Genomic DNA, 17,217 nt, shown 5'->3' on the forward strand with positions numbered 1-17,217 from the left:
CCCAGTTACTGTTTGCCTGAAAATGTTTCCAGTAGCCAAAGTTGGTTGCTGATTTGAAAAATGAACTTGATATCTGCATTACTTAGTTTAAATCTCAAGTAACTTTGTAATTCGCAATTTGGGACCACAATGAATAGAATTAAGCAATGGGATAAGCTTCCTGGCCATCTGCATCCATTGTAATTACAGCTTCAGCTTTAATGGTTAAGGAACAAGTAAATATAAGACCATAAGACATAGGAGCAGAATCAGGCCACTCGGCCCATCGAGTCTGCTCTGCCATTCAATCATGGCTGATTTTTTTTTTCATCCCCATTCCTCCTGCCTTTTCCTCATTACCCCGATCCCCTTTATTAATCAAGAATCTATCTATCCCTGTCTTAAAGATACTCAATGATCTGGCTTCCACAGCCTTCTGCAGCAAAGAGTTCCACAGATTCACCACAGAAATTCCTCCTCATCTCTGTTTTAAAGGATCGTCCCTTTAGCCTGGGGTTGTGAAATATTGAAAAATGCTTGTCCACAAAGAGCCATTCTTTAGAAGTTACAGTAATTGAAAGTTACTTTTTTTTAAACAGTTAATTATGACGTCTTGTTCAATTTGCAATGCTTTGGGAGTAGTATGCAGAAATTGATATGCTTGTACTGACCCATGACTATTTCCTACTTTCATCAGGTCTGCCATAAATATTAGAACTTGGGTGTATGATTTTGATTCCTACAAGGTCTGACACCCTAATCAGAAGCCCGATATCTTTTCCACCCAAACATGCAAACACGTATACGAGTAGCAAGTAAAATTGTTGTAGCGGCTTTTGTGAATCTTGCAGGAATTATTTGTGGAGCTTTCCCTCCTGTCTTTGGTATTTCAAGAGATTTAAATGAGAGAGTAAATGGAGTGTCCCATCTTAACCAGTGATCCCCTTAAAAAAAATTAATTAAGTGGCCAGAGTGTCTCATGCTGCTGTCTTGGTTTTGAGGATTGCTGCAAAAAAGTAACTGGACCCCTTGTTTATTTTTCTCCCTGGGTAGAGTCGATGGGAGAGTCAGCAGGACATATCGACAACTGTACTGCAGTCAAACAAGAAGACACCTCCATACCGTTCCCCAGTGTCCAGGCATTCCATGCCACAAGACACAGGTGAGAACTGGTGCAAAGATGTGACTTGGAATCTTTTTTTTTCAGAAAGGGATACTGCAAGGGTATTTTAAAAATACTAATTATAGAGAAAACAAAGACTTTCTGTCACAATGTTACTGTTTTAATGCTTTCAAAAGACACATTGAACATTTTTAAAACTTACGTTTCTGTAGCAAAGATCATTGAAGTTGGCTTGCAAAGCTCACCTGACTTTTAAGAGAAAGTGTTTTTCCTCTGAAGTACTTTAACCCCTATCCTAAAACATTATATTTTAGCACAATTTCCAGATATCAGCAATTGCTGCTTTTAAGGATTCCTCCTTTTGAGCCCAGACCACCTGTTATTTCACCAAAGCACTTTAAACCTCCAGCCAGGATTTACGTAATTAACTTTGATAATAGAAACTGAAAGTGATTTTTCTGGTTTATCAATGGATGTTTCCAGCATGTCGAAAGCTTTTCTAGTTTTTCTTGTTGTAGAAAGCTTGTGGTTCATAAAGGGGATTTTAAGTATCCCGCTGCTATGATCTTTAGCTGAACGATTTGAGCAAAATGGATTGAAAGGTCCAGAAAGCCTTTAGGAATAGTGAGTCAATTTTACTTTAATTTCTGTAAACTGTCTTGATGCTTCCACTGTAGCAGGCCTTTATCATCTTAAACGAGACTGAAATCTTGCAAAAAGGCTATTGTTTTTCAGAAAATGCCCAGATCTGCACTTTCCTGCCCCCCCCCCCCCCCCCCCCCACCGCCCCTACCCATTCACTTCAAATGTTCAAATGCAACTCTGCACAATGATCAATGCCTCTGCTAGCCCTAAACTCTCCTATCTGATTGACAATGTGCTGTCAGTAGGTAGCTAAGAAAATAAGATTTGCCCTACACCTTTTCAGGGTTCAACCATTGATTTATTTTATTCATTCAGCCAAATATAGCACAGCCAAAGGGGCAAAGGATGGGTACAAAATCTGGCTCTTGTTTTCATGCATCATGGGTAGAAATCTTGCAAATTGGGAACAATATGCTTTCGAGAGCCTGTCTGGGCTATAATCCTTGTTCGATACGGCAAGGATTGCCAAGGACTAAATTGGAGCTTTGCAATTGGGAGACTAAATGCTGACTGCAGTCTCTTCAAAAAAACACAATCTAAAAATCAATTAAATCAAATTTCAGCAGCTCGGGTGATGCAAAGTATTAAGATGAATCATAGAATCATAGAAACCCTACAGTACAGAAAGAGGCCATTCGGCCCATCGAGTCTGCACCGACCACAATCCCACCCAGGCCCTACCCCGATATCCCTGCATATTTACCCGCTAATCCCTCTAACCTACGCATCTCAGGACTCTAACGGGCAATTTTTAGCATGGCCAATCAACCTAACCCGCAAATCTTTGGACTGTGGGAGGAAACCGGAGAACCCGGAGGAAACCCACGCAGACACGAGGAGAATGTGCAAACTCCACACAGACAGCGATCCAAGCCGGGAATCGAACCCAGGTCCCTGGAGCTGTGAAGCAGCAGTGCTAACCACTGTGCTACCGTGATGCCCTAAGATGCTTAATCACATGTTAATCACATCCCCCAGAAAATAAACAGCATCATCCAATGATTATTTTATCCATGATTTGCTACCAGGGCCAACTGCTCTTTATCTCCCTCTACCCTACTCCCAACTTGCAACCAGCATTGCCAATGTTTCCAGCAGCTAATTCATAACATCTTCAACTTCAAAGCCTACCTGTTTCATGTCGGTTCCAGTGTTTATGGTCACTGCAACGCTGCCTACTAATGGTTATTAAACTGCTTGTTTAGAATTATTTACTCAATGAAGAAAGGTGTTGATAACTGTGCCAGCAGCTATGCAGTCCCAACAGCACAACACAGCTCTGACGAAGGGTCATCCAGACTCAAAACATTAGCTCTATTCTCGCTCCACAGATGCTGTCAGACCTGCTGAGATTTTCCAGCATTTTCTGCTTTTGTTGTAGCACAACACATCTTGACTCTTTGCAACTCTTCCATTAATAAAATCTATTATTGCAATGCAAACTGTTCACATTCAAGAAATCTTGATTGTTTTATGACATTATTATAGGATAATGAAATTGTTACCAGTTTATTTTATAAAGTAACTAATTTGTCAATTTTCCCCCCCAATTGCACCTGTGCTTCAATGATGGATTATGGTAAGGAATTCCAACAACACGGGTACCTTTTTTCAGTGTCAATTCAAATTTGCTTCCATTACAGTCTGGGAGCAAACAAGAGCACTCAAAGCACAAGTTATTGTTGCATTAATAACGCTTCTGTGCCTGTATTGCACTTAGTCCCTCTTCTACCCCTCATTCTCATTGATTTACTCACTATACTGTGCATTGTTTTCTTAAGGAAATGCAAACTTTCTTGTGCTAAAGATGCAGTGGCAGAAATCCAGCCACCTTTATAGTGTGATATAGTGTGAATTAGAGGGACCGTTATTCTTGTGCACTGATTCCCCAAAAGCACTATCAAACTTGCTGTCCTGTTTGGAAGATGATGGCCGCTTGTCTGATCTGGAGCCACAAGTTTTTAAAATTAAAATAAAAGGTGATCATGTCATGTTTAGACCCCTGTTGATGAAATAGCAGCGCGGTAGAGGTTGTGGAGAAATTTCTGCCTTTTTACTAGTCATTGTGCTCCTGTTTGCAAAGTAACAAGTGGCAGTGCAAAATACCAGGGTAAAAAATATAAATGAAGGAATTCATGAACGGTTACCTCCATCATCATCTCACATCTCTTTTTAGACTCATTCTCAGCGCTAGCAGCCTCTTACTTGAATCCAGTGAAGGCCTTTGTACCTCAGATGCCCAAACTTCTCAAATCACTTTTCCCTGCACGGGATGAGGAGAAGAGGAGATCTATCCCACGGGATGAGGAGAAGAGGAGATCTATCCCTCAACCAAATCTGCAGGTCAGGAATCTTAATTGCTCTTTAGCCTGGGCTTAACCCTCTCTCCACTCGCATTGTCTGTACCTGTAAAGACTTGATTACCTGTTAAAACTCGCGTTCCAACCATTATCTTGTAAATTGAGTCTCTGTCTATATATGCCGTATTTGTGAACCCAACTCTCCACTCAACTGATGAAGGGGCAGCGCCCTGAAAACTTGTGCTACCAAATAAAGCTGTTGGACTTCAAGCTGGTGTTGTGAGACTTCTTACTGTGCCTACCCCAGTCCAACACCGGCATCTCCACATCAAAGCCATTCAATACAGAATTTGCTGCATTCCTGAACAAGATGTTGAATCTTTTTAAATGCAAATTAAATGAGCAACGATCACTGAAGTGTCTTGTGTTCTTACTGTGTTTGGCACAGGTCTAGCTCACTCATCTGGTTGGTTTCAGTAATTCCTAACAATCTGTTCTGAATCTGATAAAATCAGATTTTAAACCATATTTCAATAAAAAGTGTAAAAGAATCAGCTTGCAACCCCGAATGTGTGCTTTATAGTCAATTGAGAACTTTATTTGAAGTGTAGTCATTGATATTTGATGCGGACCTGTACCCATGCTGAAATGGTGATGCCAGGGCTTGAGCCAGTGCTTGTCCTGGGAACGGTATGGGTTGCAGGGGAAGGAGGAAATGGGAGGGATGTTCAGGGGCAAGTGAGTGATCTAGTTGCAGTTGGACCTCTTGTTGATGAGGCAATGGTGCTGGTTGTGGAGAAAGTGGACTTGTGTGGAAATGTGAAACTAAAATATTTGCTGATGAGGCTTTTTTAAAAATGAAATTTAAATGGAGTCATTAGGCTGGGGATTTTGGGTTTAGGCCTTTTTTCGGTCATGTAACAGATCATAACTGATCAATATTTTTTATCTGTAGCCTGTTCCTCGAATCTTGGTGCAACCTGATACTCTTGAAGATACTGCTGAACAGAATAAAGTCGTAAGTATAGGATCTTAGATTTGACATGGCTAAGTACTACAATTCGTACGTGTTTGGCAGCTGTTAGATCTTTGTGATAAAATATTTTGTACAGGATCAGAAAATACAATGTGACTTACAAATGTCCCATGCACTCAACAACTTAAATTTATGTAGCGCACCTGAAAAAAGTGCCTTGGGGGTGCTTTACAAGGTTGAAAGCATGAATTCTAAAGGGGAAATGTGAAGAGAGATGGTTTTTTAGAATAATTTTAAAGGCAGTGAGAGAAGTCGCGAGGTCAGATAGCTTTGGAAGCGAGTTTTCCAATGGTGGAGTGGAGAGATGAGCAGTAGTTGCTTGGAGAAGATGCTGCTGTACAAGACCAAGGAGAGATCTGAAAGCAAGAACAAAAGTTCCTGTGTTTAAATTTTTTTATTAAGTTGTTGCTGTCCCTTCTGCCTTGGACATGCTGTACTGAATGTGGATGTGAAACTTGTTGTGGATATCTAAAGCTGCTGAAGTTGCTGCACAGGAAACAGTGACTGCACTTCTGAAGGAATTTATTGTGAAGCGCCTTTGAGATGTCCTGAGGGCTCTAAGTCGCTACATAAAAGCAAGTTCATGTCCTTTTTAAATAAAATTATTAACTTTTGAAAGTTATTTTTCATCGACTCAGTGATGTACAAGCTCTAAATGCTTAAAATCAAATTACTGCGGATGCTGGAATCTGAAACCAAAAGCAAAAATGCTGGAAAATCTCAGCAAGTTCTGGCAGCATCTGTAAGGAGAGAAAAGAGCTGACGTTTTGAGTCCTGATGACCGTTTGTTAAAGCTGACAAAGCTTTGGGCTTTGACAAACGGTCACCTGGATTCGAAACATCAGCTCTTTTCTCTCCTTACAGATGCTGCCAGACCTGCTGGGATTTTCCAGCGTTTTCTCTTTTCGTTTAAGCTATAGTGTTTATCAGATCGAGGACAGACAGACAAAATCCATTCTTGTAAAAGATATTTTTAACTCCACCTCTCTTTCGCGCCTCCCTTTTTACCTTCCACATTGTGCGTCACCTCGGGTATCGTCCTCCAGCTAGCATGGCGGTAAGAACAAACCCGAGACTGATTCATGATTTTAACGTCGCAGGTATTGATGGATGCAAAGTAGTCGTGTTTTTGGGCGGCGGGGGGTGGGGTGTAGTGAAAAGAGGAGGTAAAATGCACTAACATTTTTGCTTTGCCAAAACGTGGTGTTTCTGTACATTTTCATCAGGCTCACAAAGAGAAAGAGAAAGTGCCTTCCGCTTCAGCGGTGATAACAAAACCTACCCACCCTGCAGTGACAGGCTCGGAGACTGGAAGTGCTCCTTCAAAGAACGAGCCAGTGGACACAGCCAGCCATGAAACCCAAGGAGAGCCTCAAAGTCCTTCGAGCGAAGGTTCGAGTGGATATTTCTCCCACAGCGTTTCCACAACAACCCTCTCGGAAACAGCTATGGTGACGAGTGGCGATGTTGGCACACCTCCATCCAATTGGGCCACCCCTGACAAGGACACACCTGCCCAGTTACAAAATCAAAGCGTATTGAGCAGTGAGAGTCCAATGCAGCTGGACACTGATGTGAAATCAGGTTCCTGCTCTGCTGCACAAGCAGCTGATGGGTCTCTGGACGTGGAGCATCAAATTAGTCAAGTGAAAAGTGGTGCCCCGCAGATGTCCAGTGAAGATGCGCGTCCATTCCAACTGCAAAGCCCAAGCAAAAGTACAGGGAAGGATTGCGGAAGCTCCCAAAATCGATCATCAGACTCTGAGGTAACAGCAGAGCTTTCGCATGAGACAATGACAACAGAAGCCAGGGAAAAATCTGTGTCAGGTGATGTCAAAAACAGCTTCTCTACCTCTCAGACCACCGAACAGCCATTAACCAAAACAGATGTGTCCAACCAGATGCCTGCCCCGCATTTCCTCCAAATTGATGAGCTAGAAGACTTACCTCCAGTACAGAAGACAACCGTGGTGTTAAGCGTCTCAAAACCTGAGTCAAAATCCAATGCAACGCAGCCCAAAACATCAGCATCCAATCCCTTCAAAATCCAAAAAGTAAGAACATCTGAGTTGAAATCTTTCACTGGCATCTTGGAGGATGAAAATGCGTGGCAGGATTCTGAAGATAGTCTTGAAGACAAAGAAGTGCAGTGGGTCCCAGACCAATGGGACTCTGGGGCCTTGGGCCTGGCCACATTGGAGGCAGGTGACGATTCTGAGAGATCTGTGACTGTAAGTGCGAAGGTTGATGATGATCATGAGTTATCAAGCGAAAAACTTGAAATTATTTCAGATTCTGAGGAAGCTGTTGACATCGTTCCCGCGTGGCTAAAAGAGGGGGAGTATGTCTCAGTTGGTACGAACAAGATTGGTACAGTCAGGTATATAGGACCCACGGAATTTGCTGATGGAATTTGGATTGGAATTGAACTGAATGTACCAGCAGGTAAGAGACTGAGAATATCTTCAATTGATTTTGGGTTTTATCTTTTTTTAAAAAGGTGGTGTTAGTGGGTTCAAAAGTGCCTTCACTTTAATTTCAACCCTTTCTTTCATTTAGTTTATAATTATTTTTTTCAAACTTTGAGTTGGTGCTTGCCACAGGAGTGGCGAGAAGTTTGATTATTGTAGACCACGCTCTGGTTTCTAATTTTCCTTTAGATTTATTCTCTTCAGGTTCTGAGAAATCCTTTGTTATTCAGTGCCTTGTGTTTGATAATTAATTACATTTGCCTAGGTGTAAGTCATAAAATGCTGCTATTTGTAGATGGTGAGTTTTCTCCAGCCAGGTAACAAATAGAGAAATATATCAACATGGTTGCATTGAACTAATAGTCACCTCCACCTAATCTCATTATTTAACTATAATTTTGTCCATTAATCATCCGCATCCAGTCAGTCGCTTCTGGGTCCAATTTGCACACCAGGATTGGAGTTCATAAACAACAATAGTTCAACACTCAGCAAACGTGGTACTGATGGATAGCCTATCCTTCAGATTGGACATAGCAAGTGTTTGAGTGGATGTTGAAACTGCAATGGGAAGTTGGTTGGGCCTGCAGCACAGGAGGAGATGGTCTGCTTCTTATCTCTACAACTTTCATTCCTTTGCTTTCGCTTCGCCCATCTATCCAATTCTCTGTAATGACATCATGATCTCCCTGCCTCAGAGTTGTGCTATTATCTCTCTGCAAGGAGAAATATGTGCCATCTTTTTTCTCACTTTGGTGATAATGGGAAGGTGGATTTCTTCATCTCGATGATTTTGCAACCTTGCGCTCTGAACCAACCAGGATATCAATTTAAAGAACTAGGGAAATAACTTTTTTTGGAGACTAGCTGGTGGTGGCATAGTTATGTGTCACTTGATTAATACTCTAGAGACCCAGCGTAATGCTTTGGGGACCCAGGTTTCAATCCCATCACGGCAGTTGACATTTTCATTCAATAAAAATCTGGGATCGAAAGGTCTCATGGTGACTGAGAGAGCATTGTTGATTGTTGTAAAAACCCATCTGGTTCACTAATGTCCTTTAGGGAAGGAAATCTGCCGTCCTTACCTGGTCTGGCCTACATGGAATCTAGAACAAGAGGTCATAGTTTTAGGATGAGGGGTAGCAGATTTAAAATGGAGATGAGGAGAAATTACTGCTCTCAAAGGGTGGTGAGTCTGTGGAATTCACCACCACAGAGCACGGAGGACGTCGGGACTTTGAGTGAATTTAAGGAAGAGGTGGGCAGAGCTTTAATTAGTGATGGGTTAGAAAGGCTACGGTGAACGGGCAGGTAAGTGGAGTTGAGGCCGAGATGAGATCAGCCATGACCGTATTAAATGGCAGAGCAGGCTCGAGGGGCTGAATTGCCTACTCCTCCTAGTTCTTATTCTTATGTGATTCCAGCCACACAGCATTGTGGCTGACTTTTAAATGTCCTCTAAACAAGGGCAATTAGGGATGGGCAATAAATATTGGCCTCGCCAGCCACACCTACATCCCCCCTGGTATAATCTCCAAATCCTTTATCTTCACTGGGTTGAATCACAGAATAAGAGGAATTTAATCAGATCATTTTGATTTACCCTGAATGTTTCACAATTTGCTTTTGGTTTGCAGTTCTTAAAGAAGTAAAATATTTTTGTTATGTTTCAGGAAAGAATGACGGTTCAGTTGGTGGAAAGCAATATTTCCGATGTAACCCAGGCTACGGAGTGCTAGTCAGGCCAAACCGAGTCGCAAAAGCCACCAGCTCAGCAAAACGGCGCAGCACTGGCCTCCGGATACAGTCAGCTGTGACTTCAGAGAATCGGAGGAGTGGAAACTTCTCCAGGTCCAACCCAAACCTATCAGCTCTCACTTCACTCGCTAAATCTGAAAGTGGAGGGGGTTCCCGATCTGGTGACAGGACTCCAAGAAAGAGCGAGTATAGGAAATCCTGGTCTGCTGAACAAAAACCTTCGTGAGAAATGAACCAGTGGACAGTGATGTTTGGATCTTACTGGACATCCGAAGGAAACTTCTTTAAGTTGGGCCCGTTGGTACCTTTGAATAACTTCCCCAACCTGAGGGGACCCATCCATTGGTTAACCCCACTCTTTCATTTCATTTTCCTCTTTTCATTTGTCTTCATCAGTAACATCGTTTAGTTTTCCTGCTTCAAACTAGCAGATAATCAAACAACTCTTGAAAATGGCAATCATCTGTTGGGCTTGTGAATTACTGGACACGCACTGTAAAAATATTTATGATTCATGTGAGGGCTCTTGTATTGTCAAAGTTTGACTTCACCTCTTTGAACCTTGATGGAGAGCATCTGAAGACTTGTGTATTCATTGCCTGTCACTTTGACATTAATCACTCGGCATTGTATTGTTGCAGCAATTTAATTTCATCAGGAAACCCCACAAGGAATATCAACAATGACAGGCTTTGAGCGGTTCAGAGAGAGAAGCATTTGGGTCACCTGCTCAGGTTCACATTTGTTTCCTTCCAACAGGACTATCAGGCAGCTTGCTGGTGTAGCGAGGGGCCGCAGGGGCAGCGATGCCTCAGTGAAACATGTGAAGGGACTATGTGAAGTGCTGACAATGCCACAAACAGGACTGTGCATTTTGCTGCCATTGTCGGAGTGTCACTGCCCAGCTCGCACCAGTGCAAGTCCCTCCTACCAAGCCCCAGGAATCTGCTTTTGGCACTTTTGCCAGTGTTGGTGAAAATTTAAGTGGTTAAGTAAAATTTAAATTCCTGTGCAATGCAACATATTTTAACAGGTCTGTTGGAATTTTGAGGAATATTTTGAAGTATTCTGGGGTTGAAATGTGAAGGTTCCAGGTGTTTAGGGAAGATGGGATCTTGAGCTTCTTGACTGCTGTTCAACCTGGGAATTGTTTTTGTACGGTTTGGAGTGCAGGTTGTGGTAGTAAATGTGGAAGAACATGGCCGTGACGCACAGTTCTTCCTCACCAGACCATTTCCACTGTGGCCAGAAAAAATGCATTTCATAAACTATGCAAATGTTGGATCAATTGACATGAAGAATTTTTGGAGAGAAATGGGTGCTAATTCCATTGGGACTTATGCAGAGAAACAGAACCTCCCTGATTTACCTCAAATTCTTAACAAATGTGTAGTGGCCACAATGTGAGAGCAAACATTTCTGCCTCGAGGAATGAGAAGAAGCCTTCACTCTGTGCTCTTTGTTTCCAGAACTTTCTTTCTTGATGTGTTCTCAATGATCAAAATAATATTTTTTTTAACAGATGAAGCATTAGGAACACACAGTTGAGAAGATGCCCAAAAAGAGAAGAGATTTGATTAATGGATTAGGTGTAGAGTCTTTGTTAGAACTTGAAATGGAAAGTAAGTGAACCTCTCTTGGAATTGAACAAAAGAAAGGGGAAGGGAGCCAACAAGTCTGATATGTTAACAACTACTTAATGCCTATTAAAGGCCTTGCATCATTAAAAATCCCCAACTCTGGCTAGCGGTCTTTACCTACAACTATAACTTGCTCCTATTTAGGATGGTATTACACATGGTTTGTATTTACCTCGTAATTTCAGCAGTTGCTGTTTTCTTAATTGTGATGTTTAGATTTACATCTCTGAACATAGGGTAACCACTGGCAGTTTTGATAGGTGTGGAATAGAAACATAGAAGATGGGAGCAGGAGGAGGCCCTTCGAGCCTGCTCTGCCATTCATCACAACCATGGCTGATAATCCAGCTCAATAGCCTAATCCTGTTTTCTCCCCACAACCTTTGATCCCATCCGCCCCAAGTGCTATATCCAGCCGCCTCTTGAATACATTCAATGTTTTGGCATCAACTACTTCCTGTGGTAATGAATTCCACAGGCTCACCATTCTTTGGGTGAAGAAATGTCTCCTCACCTCCGTCCTAAATGGTCTACCCTGAACCCTCAGTCTGTGACCCCTGGTTCTGGACACCCCCACCATCGGGAATATCCTCCCTGCATCTACCCTGTCGAGTCCTGTTAGAATTTTATAAGTCTCTATGAGACCCCCCCTCATTCGTCTGAACTCCAGTGAAAACAATCCTAACCTGGTCAATCTGTCCTCGTACATCAATCTCGCCATCCATGGAATCAGCCTGGTAAACCTTCGCTGCACTTTCAGAGCAAGGACATCCCTCCTCGGAAAAGGAGACAAAAACAGCACACCAGTATTGATAGACAACTGGCAATCAGAAATTCTTGGTGTTTGCCATTCTGAAATCTCCCTAACTGACTATTGGAATTGAGATTTCAGTGCAGAAGGCATTACCATGAGTTCAAGCACCTGAAAGAAATCCATTCAGTGATAAGGTTCCTTTTAAGTTGGCGGAGAGCAGAAACATTGTCAGCAGCAGGGGGGGTGAATACAGGAGATTTGAGCATGAAGGAATATTCTACAATTTTGCCTCATTTCTTCTTGGGCATCAGGGATTATCTATGCACACAAGTGCCTCTCATGAGATTTAAATAGGGTGGGGTAGATTATAAACAGTCAGCAGAAGGATTTTACTTGATGGGTTGCATGTTCTTTTCCAATGTCATACCTTTTCCTTGTGAATTAATTATACCTGGACACTTTTATATCAGTGTGAAGCCCTGTGCCTTTCCTGTGTTTGTGGGTTTTATTATTTTGCTCAGTGATTGACATTCAGTGTTTGAATGTCATGCGCACTACTTAAATGCCTCTGACTGACTGAATTGTTGAATGGTACTGTGTGAGAAAGGTAAACCTGATTATTTTCTTGCAATCTTATCTTTTTGAGAGGGATTGGAAAGGTGTAAAACCGGCCTTGCAGCATCTGAGGAGAGTGAAACAGGATTAACATTTCCGAATTGAATGATTCTTCAGACTGAGGATTCGGGCAAGATGATTTGATTTATTTCTTTATAAACTCGATTCCTGTAGGGAGCTTGTTTGCCAAATTGAGAGTTGTGTATAAACGCACAACCAGTTGTTCTCTCGACTATTTAAATTGGAACTTTGAGACCTGGATTCTGTGACCATGTATTATAGTTTTATCTGTGGCCTGATCAGTCCCCTTTTTATTTCCCAGTACCTGTAAGCAGCCCCTGAACAGAGTGGGACTATGTTGTCACGCAATTTATGTTTTAAAAATTGTAGAATGGGTTTATTTACAACAACAAAGTGCAGCCAGACACAGTTGTAAGACAGATAGATAGCTTGGATACTTGGATGCTGATAATGAGACCATGCATATAATAGGTTACCAACTGATTACACACCTAGCTTAGTGATTATGCTTCACCAAGTGCTGATTATCTATGTGTGAATGTAGTTACAAAACCTGACTACTCCACACACTAATCTGCCTTGTAACCAGCTCTTCACCTCAGGTGGATGGAGAGAGAAAAACAGACATTGTAATACAAAGTAGTACAGGTCTGTACAAAGTATAACCCTATGGGTATACTTTCCAGCCAGGCCCTTTCCTGATGGCAATTGTACTAAATTAATGTTTATTCTTTCAATATTAGGGTTCAACTGAAGAGTGAACAATTTCACACCTCCGTTTTTCTTTCAAAGTGTGCAAATTCCTATATTTTAATTGTCTGTACAGTGAGAATAGCCAACAGCACCCCCTGCCCCCAAAAACCCCTGCAGTTTCTAGGTTGGGGCAATGAAGATTGTATATCACCCCATATAGTCCAATAAGATTATAGGATGATTATGTACAGTTTGCATCTTCTCCAAGATTACAGTATGTCTGCAGCACGCACCTATAACTGCTTCATATTAAACTGAGCATTCTTTTAAAACTGGATTTCAGATTTTAATCGCAAAGTTAACAATTTACATCAATTAAAAATGATACGTGAGCATGTAACGAGATATTAATCAAATGTACATTCAAATCTAACTCGAGGCCTTTATATGTTTAAATTGTATATTTTTTCTCTTGCATATTTTGGTCAATTTCTTTTACATCAAATCCTGATTGAAATGTATTTTTGTCTATTAATTGGGTTCTGTAATTACAGATCTTGGTGTACAGGCACTAAGTTGAGGTTTTAATATATCTGGAGTCTGTTCAGTGGATATTTGATAGCAGCTATGTGACCCGATGAGCAGAGATTCTTATGCAATTCGGGGGCGGGGGGGGGGGGGTGCAGCAAAACCTTGGCAAGTCATCATGTACAAAATTATCCTGCCCACCATACTAGTCTTCTGAGCCTACAATGGTCAAATTAAATCTGTCACAAATGTGACACCACTTCCTGGTGTTTGACTTTGAGAGGCACCACTGGAGAGAAGTAATTTTGTTGCAAGTGATGTCCGAAAGATTACTTGCTGGCTATTAAAAAGGGGATTATTTAGCCACGTATACTGTTCCAAGTAACGTCCCAGAATTTTGGCGTTCAATTAGTGCAACTGGCGGCTTGGGTTGGCACAAATGGTTGTTTTGCGTGTCTTTAATTAATATTTGATGAATGAAATTAAGTGGGTTTGTACCAGGAGAAAATCTTCTGTGAATATTTCCCATTAGGTATGTTTGATAGCACGTCTGCATCAAATAGGCATCCTGGGTTGCTCAGGGCATTTTTGCCTTAATCCTTCAGATAAATAATGTTGTAATAATGTAAGAAAAGGTTTTTGAAGTGCAGTGGAGGAGGATGAACTATGATAGCACAAAGAATGAAATTGTTTTTGTATCAAAGCTGCTGAATTAAATTAGGTTGCAGAGACTCTTCTGTCAGTCCAGCTTATCTGAAATGGGTCTGGTACGGATCATTGTTCCCCCTTTATTAAAATTACCTTTATTGAAATGGCAATGCAATCATATGTTTTTTAAAAAAGTAATTTAGTAAATAGTTTCTCAATATGTCAGCTTTCTTGGTACTTGTGCACTGCTGATAGCACCTCCCACAGAACCGATACAGGCAGAGAGCTTCCGAAAAAAAACCTAAAAGATTCCGGTGCTTACTTAACTTGAGACATGTCTTTTGCCAGCAGTTGAGATGTTTGGAGTGATGTATGAGTGCAGCTAGTAGAACATGTGATTGCAATAGTCAAAAGTGATTTTGTTGCCTGATGTACTGTGTTATGCGATCTTTCTGAAATAGACCATAAGGATAGCACGCTGCAAGTTTCACACTGTTCTGGACTTGTCCACTGAGGTTATATTACCACTTCTGCACTGCTATGAAGTGTTTTTGGTGCAGACATGAGAATGTGACTGCAAGTACACAGCTCCAGAGCTCCTTCTGCAGCTGACCCCAGAGTCGCTTATGTAGTGCACTCTTGGTAATGTAAGTTTACTGACTACAGTTTTCAAAAATGCCTGGCAGAAATCAAGTTACACTATAGTTGCTCTCCACGCATGACTGTTAGATAATCTGTCAATTTAACTTGCAATCGATTGTGGCTGGAAGCAGGCTGAGTATTGCTTTTATTCATGAATCAAGTATTGACATGTGGTTAGAATGTGCAGGAGCCAGGGAGAAGCTGGAAAATACGGACCATGCAAAGTCAGCAACACCAGGCATCCAGGTTTGAAGTTAACTTTTACAAGTGAATGTTCTATTCTGTGTTGGTATTACACTTGAATATGTGAATGGTTGGTAGTAATTAATTTGACCTATGTAGCACTTGTCACACACCTGTAAGCTTTTATTTTGGTTGAAAGAGAACTCAACTTTATTTTTAAAAATTGTAATAATGACTGCTCAGTATCTGTGTCCTTGGAGTTAACAGTGTGATTTATGTACTTTGGATTCAGTTAATGTTTTAAATAATGTGTACACATTAAAGAGTGTTTGGGACGATGTGACAATAGGCTTTTAGAAGACTCAACATAGCATTATGACAAATCTTTAACCCAATTACCTGCTCACAATCTGCGAGTACCTATTATATCCTCGAGGCCAGTACGAGAGGTTGTAAATTCTCATCCTTAATAAATTCCAAACCTTTCAATCAGAGAAAAATAATTAGTTAAAGGGTGATCAGCAGTAGAGAGAACCTCCAGGATAAAGTGGGAGTCAAAAGACAAGAGTTCAATATGCAGCTCTTTCAAGGCTGGGTGATTTAGACTACGAGGGGAAAATGGTTTCTAATGTTCCTACATGGTGTCAGTGCAGTGGTAAACACCTGTCTACAGGTTGTAACAAGCAGCGGGATAAGAAACTAGTTGGTTTTTGTTTTGTGCTGACAATATATGTGATTTAAGAGTATTGGGTCCAAACATTGCATTTTTTAAATATAAATTCTATTTTATAAAATATGGGGACTATAGGGTATGTAAAACAAACCAGGTATGCTACTCTACGATGTTACAATTGTACCTGTGGCAGTCTGCGTGGATCAGGATCAGGTAAAATACAATCATTTATTTATGTTTGCTGCTCTGCGGAGCAGAAGTGTACCATATTTGTTTCGGGATTAATCATACAATCAATGTGACCATTAAAAAATGAAATTTTAACTACTGATACTGAATAATTTTATGTATGAATAAAACACTGACCTTCCAGTTCACAACTGAGGCTCCATAGTTATATGGAGCCCAGTAGAGGTTTTAACTTAACACTAATTGCTGTTTGCAGTCTGGTGGGAAGTAGAGTTCCATAGCTGGTTGGTAATCTGTATATCCGTCGGGTTTGTATATAAAAAGCACAATGCAAAAAAATTGAATGTATGTAATAATTTTGTGTGTGTATTTAAGGGCTTGATGAAATCCAAAGGCACTCGTCATCTCGGTGTCAATTGTATACTTAAATATTCTGTATAATAACACTGCTTGTTACTTCTGGCTGAAAAATGAGCAATAAAAAATACCAATTAATGTACGAGCTAATGTATTCCTTGGTTTTCTGTACTGATTAATTATTGGATGCTTGAAGTAATGTGGAACTAACTAAAAGGGGACCTTCTATATAAGAATGTAATAAATCTCTAAGGTATTAAACGGTAGAATTGGAAAATCCAGAGCATTGCTTCAAGATAGGTTTAAAGCACTTCAGATGCTGTAAATCTGATTAATAAAACAGAAACTGCTAGACTCACTCAGCAAAATTGCCAGCAGTTGTAGAAAGGGTCATTCTGATGAAAAGTCATCAACCTAAGATATTAACTCTTTTCTCTCTTTGCAGACACTGCTGAATGTTTGCAGCATCTTGCGTTTTCATTCAAAATGAATCATGACTGGTTCAACTGATGATCTATGCTAACCAGCAGAACAACACAAAACCAGAGCATCGGAGTCAGTGAGAACATAAGAAATAGGAGCAAGAGTAGGCCATCTAGCCCCTCGAGCCTGCCCCGCCATTCAATAAGATCATGGCTGATCTGATGGTGGTTTAGTTCCACTTACCCGCCCGCTCCCCATAACCCTTAATTCCCTTATTGATCAGAAATCTATCTACCTGTGACTTAAACATATTTAACGAGGTAGCCTCCACTGCTTCAATGGGCAGAGAATTCCAGAAATTCACTACCTCTGAGAGAAGAAGTTCCTCCTCAACTCTGTCCTAAACTGACGCTCCCTTATTTTGAGGCTGTGTCCTCTAGTTCTTGTTTCCTTTCTAAGTGGAAAGAATCTCTCTGCCTCTACCCTGTCTAGCCCCTTCATTATCTTATATGTCTCTATAAGATCTCCCCTCAGCT

General features: G+C 41.0%; 1 protein-coding gene across 5 annotated transcripts in view; it reads left to right on the plus strand.

The window, feature by feature from the left end:
• LOC144504309 (kinesin-like protein KIF13B) overlaps positions 1-16,396 on the plus strand; it is a 165,205-nt gene extending 148,809 nt beyond the window's left edge. For 4 of the 5 annotated variants that reach the window (XM_078229452.1, XM_078229449.1, XM_078229451.1 and 1 more), the window contains 5 exons: positions 1,033-1,141; positions 3,924-4,090; positions 5,003-5,065; positions 6,310-7,528; positions 9,231-16,396. In XM_078229452.1, coding sequence (XP_078085578.1) covers positions 1,033-1,141; positions 3,924-4,090; positions 5,003-5,065; positions 6,310-7,528; positions 9,231-9,541 — 1,869 coding nt within the window. In that variant the 3' untranslated portion in view covers positions 9,542-16,396. The remainder of the gene's footprint in view (positions 1-1,032; positions 1,142-3,923; positions 4,091-5,002; positions 5,066-6,309; positions 7,529-9,230) is intronic. The other variant, XM_078229450.1, reaches the window with a different exon arrangement.
• The last annotated feature ends 821 nt before the right edge of the window (positions 16,397-17,217 follow it).

The sequence above is a fragment of the Mustelus asterias genome, chromosome 15, assembly GCF_964213995.1.
Source record: "Mustelus asterias chromosome 15, sMusAst1.hap1.1, whole genome shotgun sequence".
NCBI classification, from domain to species: Eukaryota; Metazoa; Chordata; class Chondrichthyes; order Carcharhiniformes; family Triakidae; genus Mustelus; species Mustelus asterias.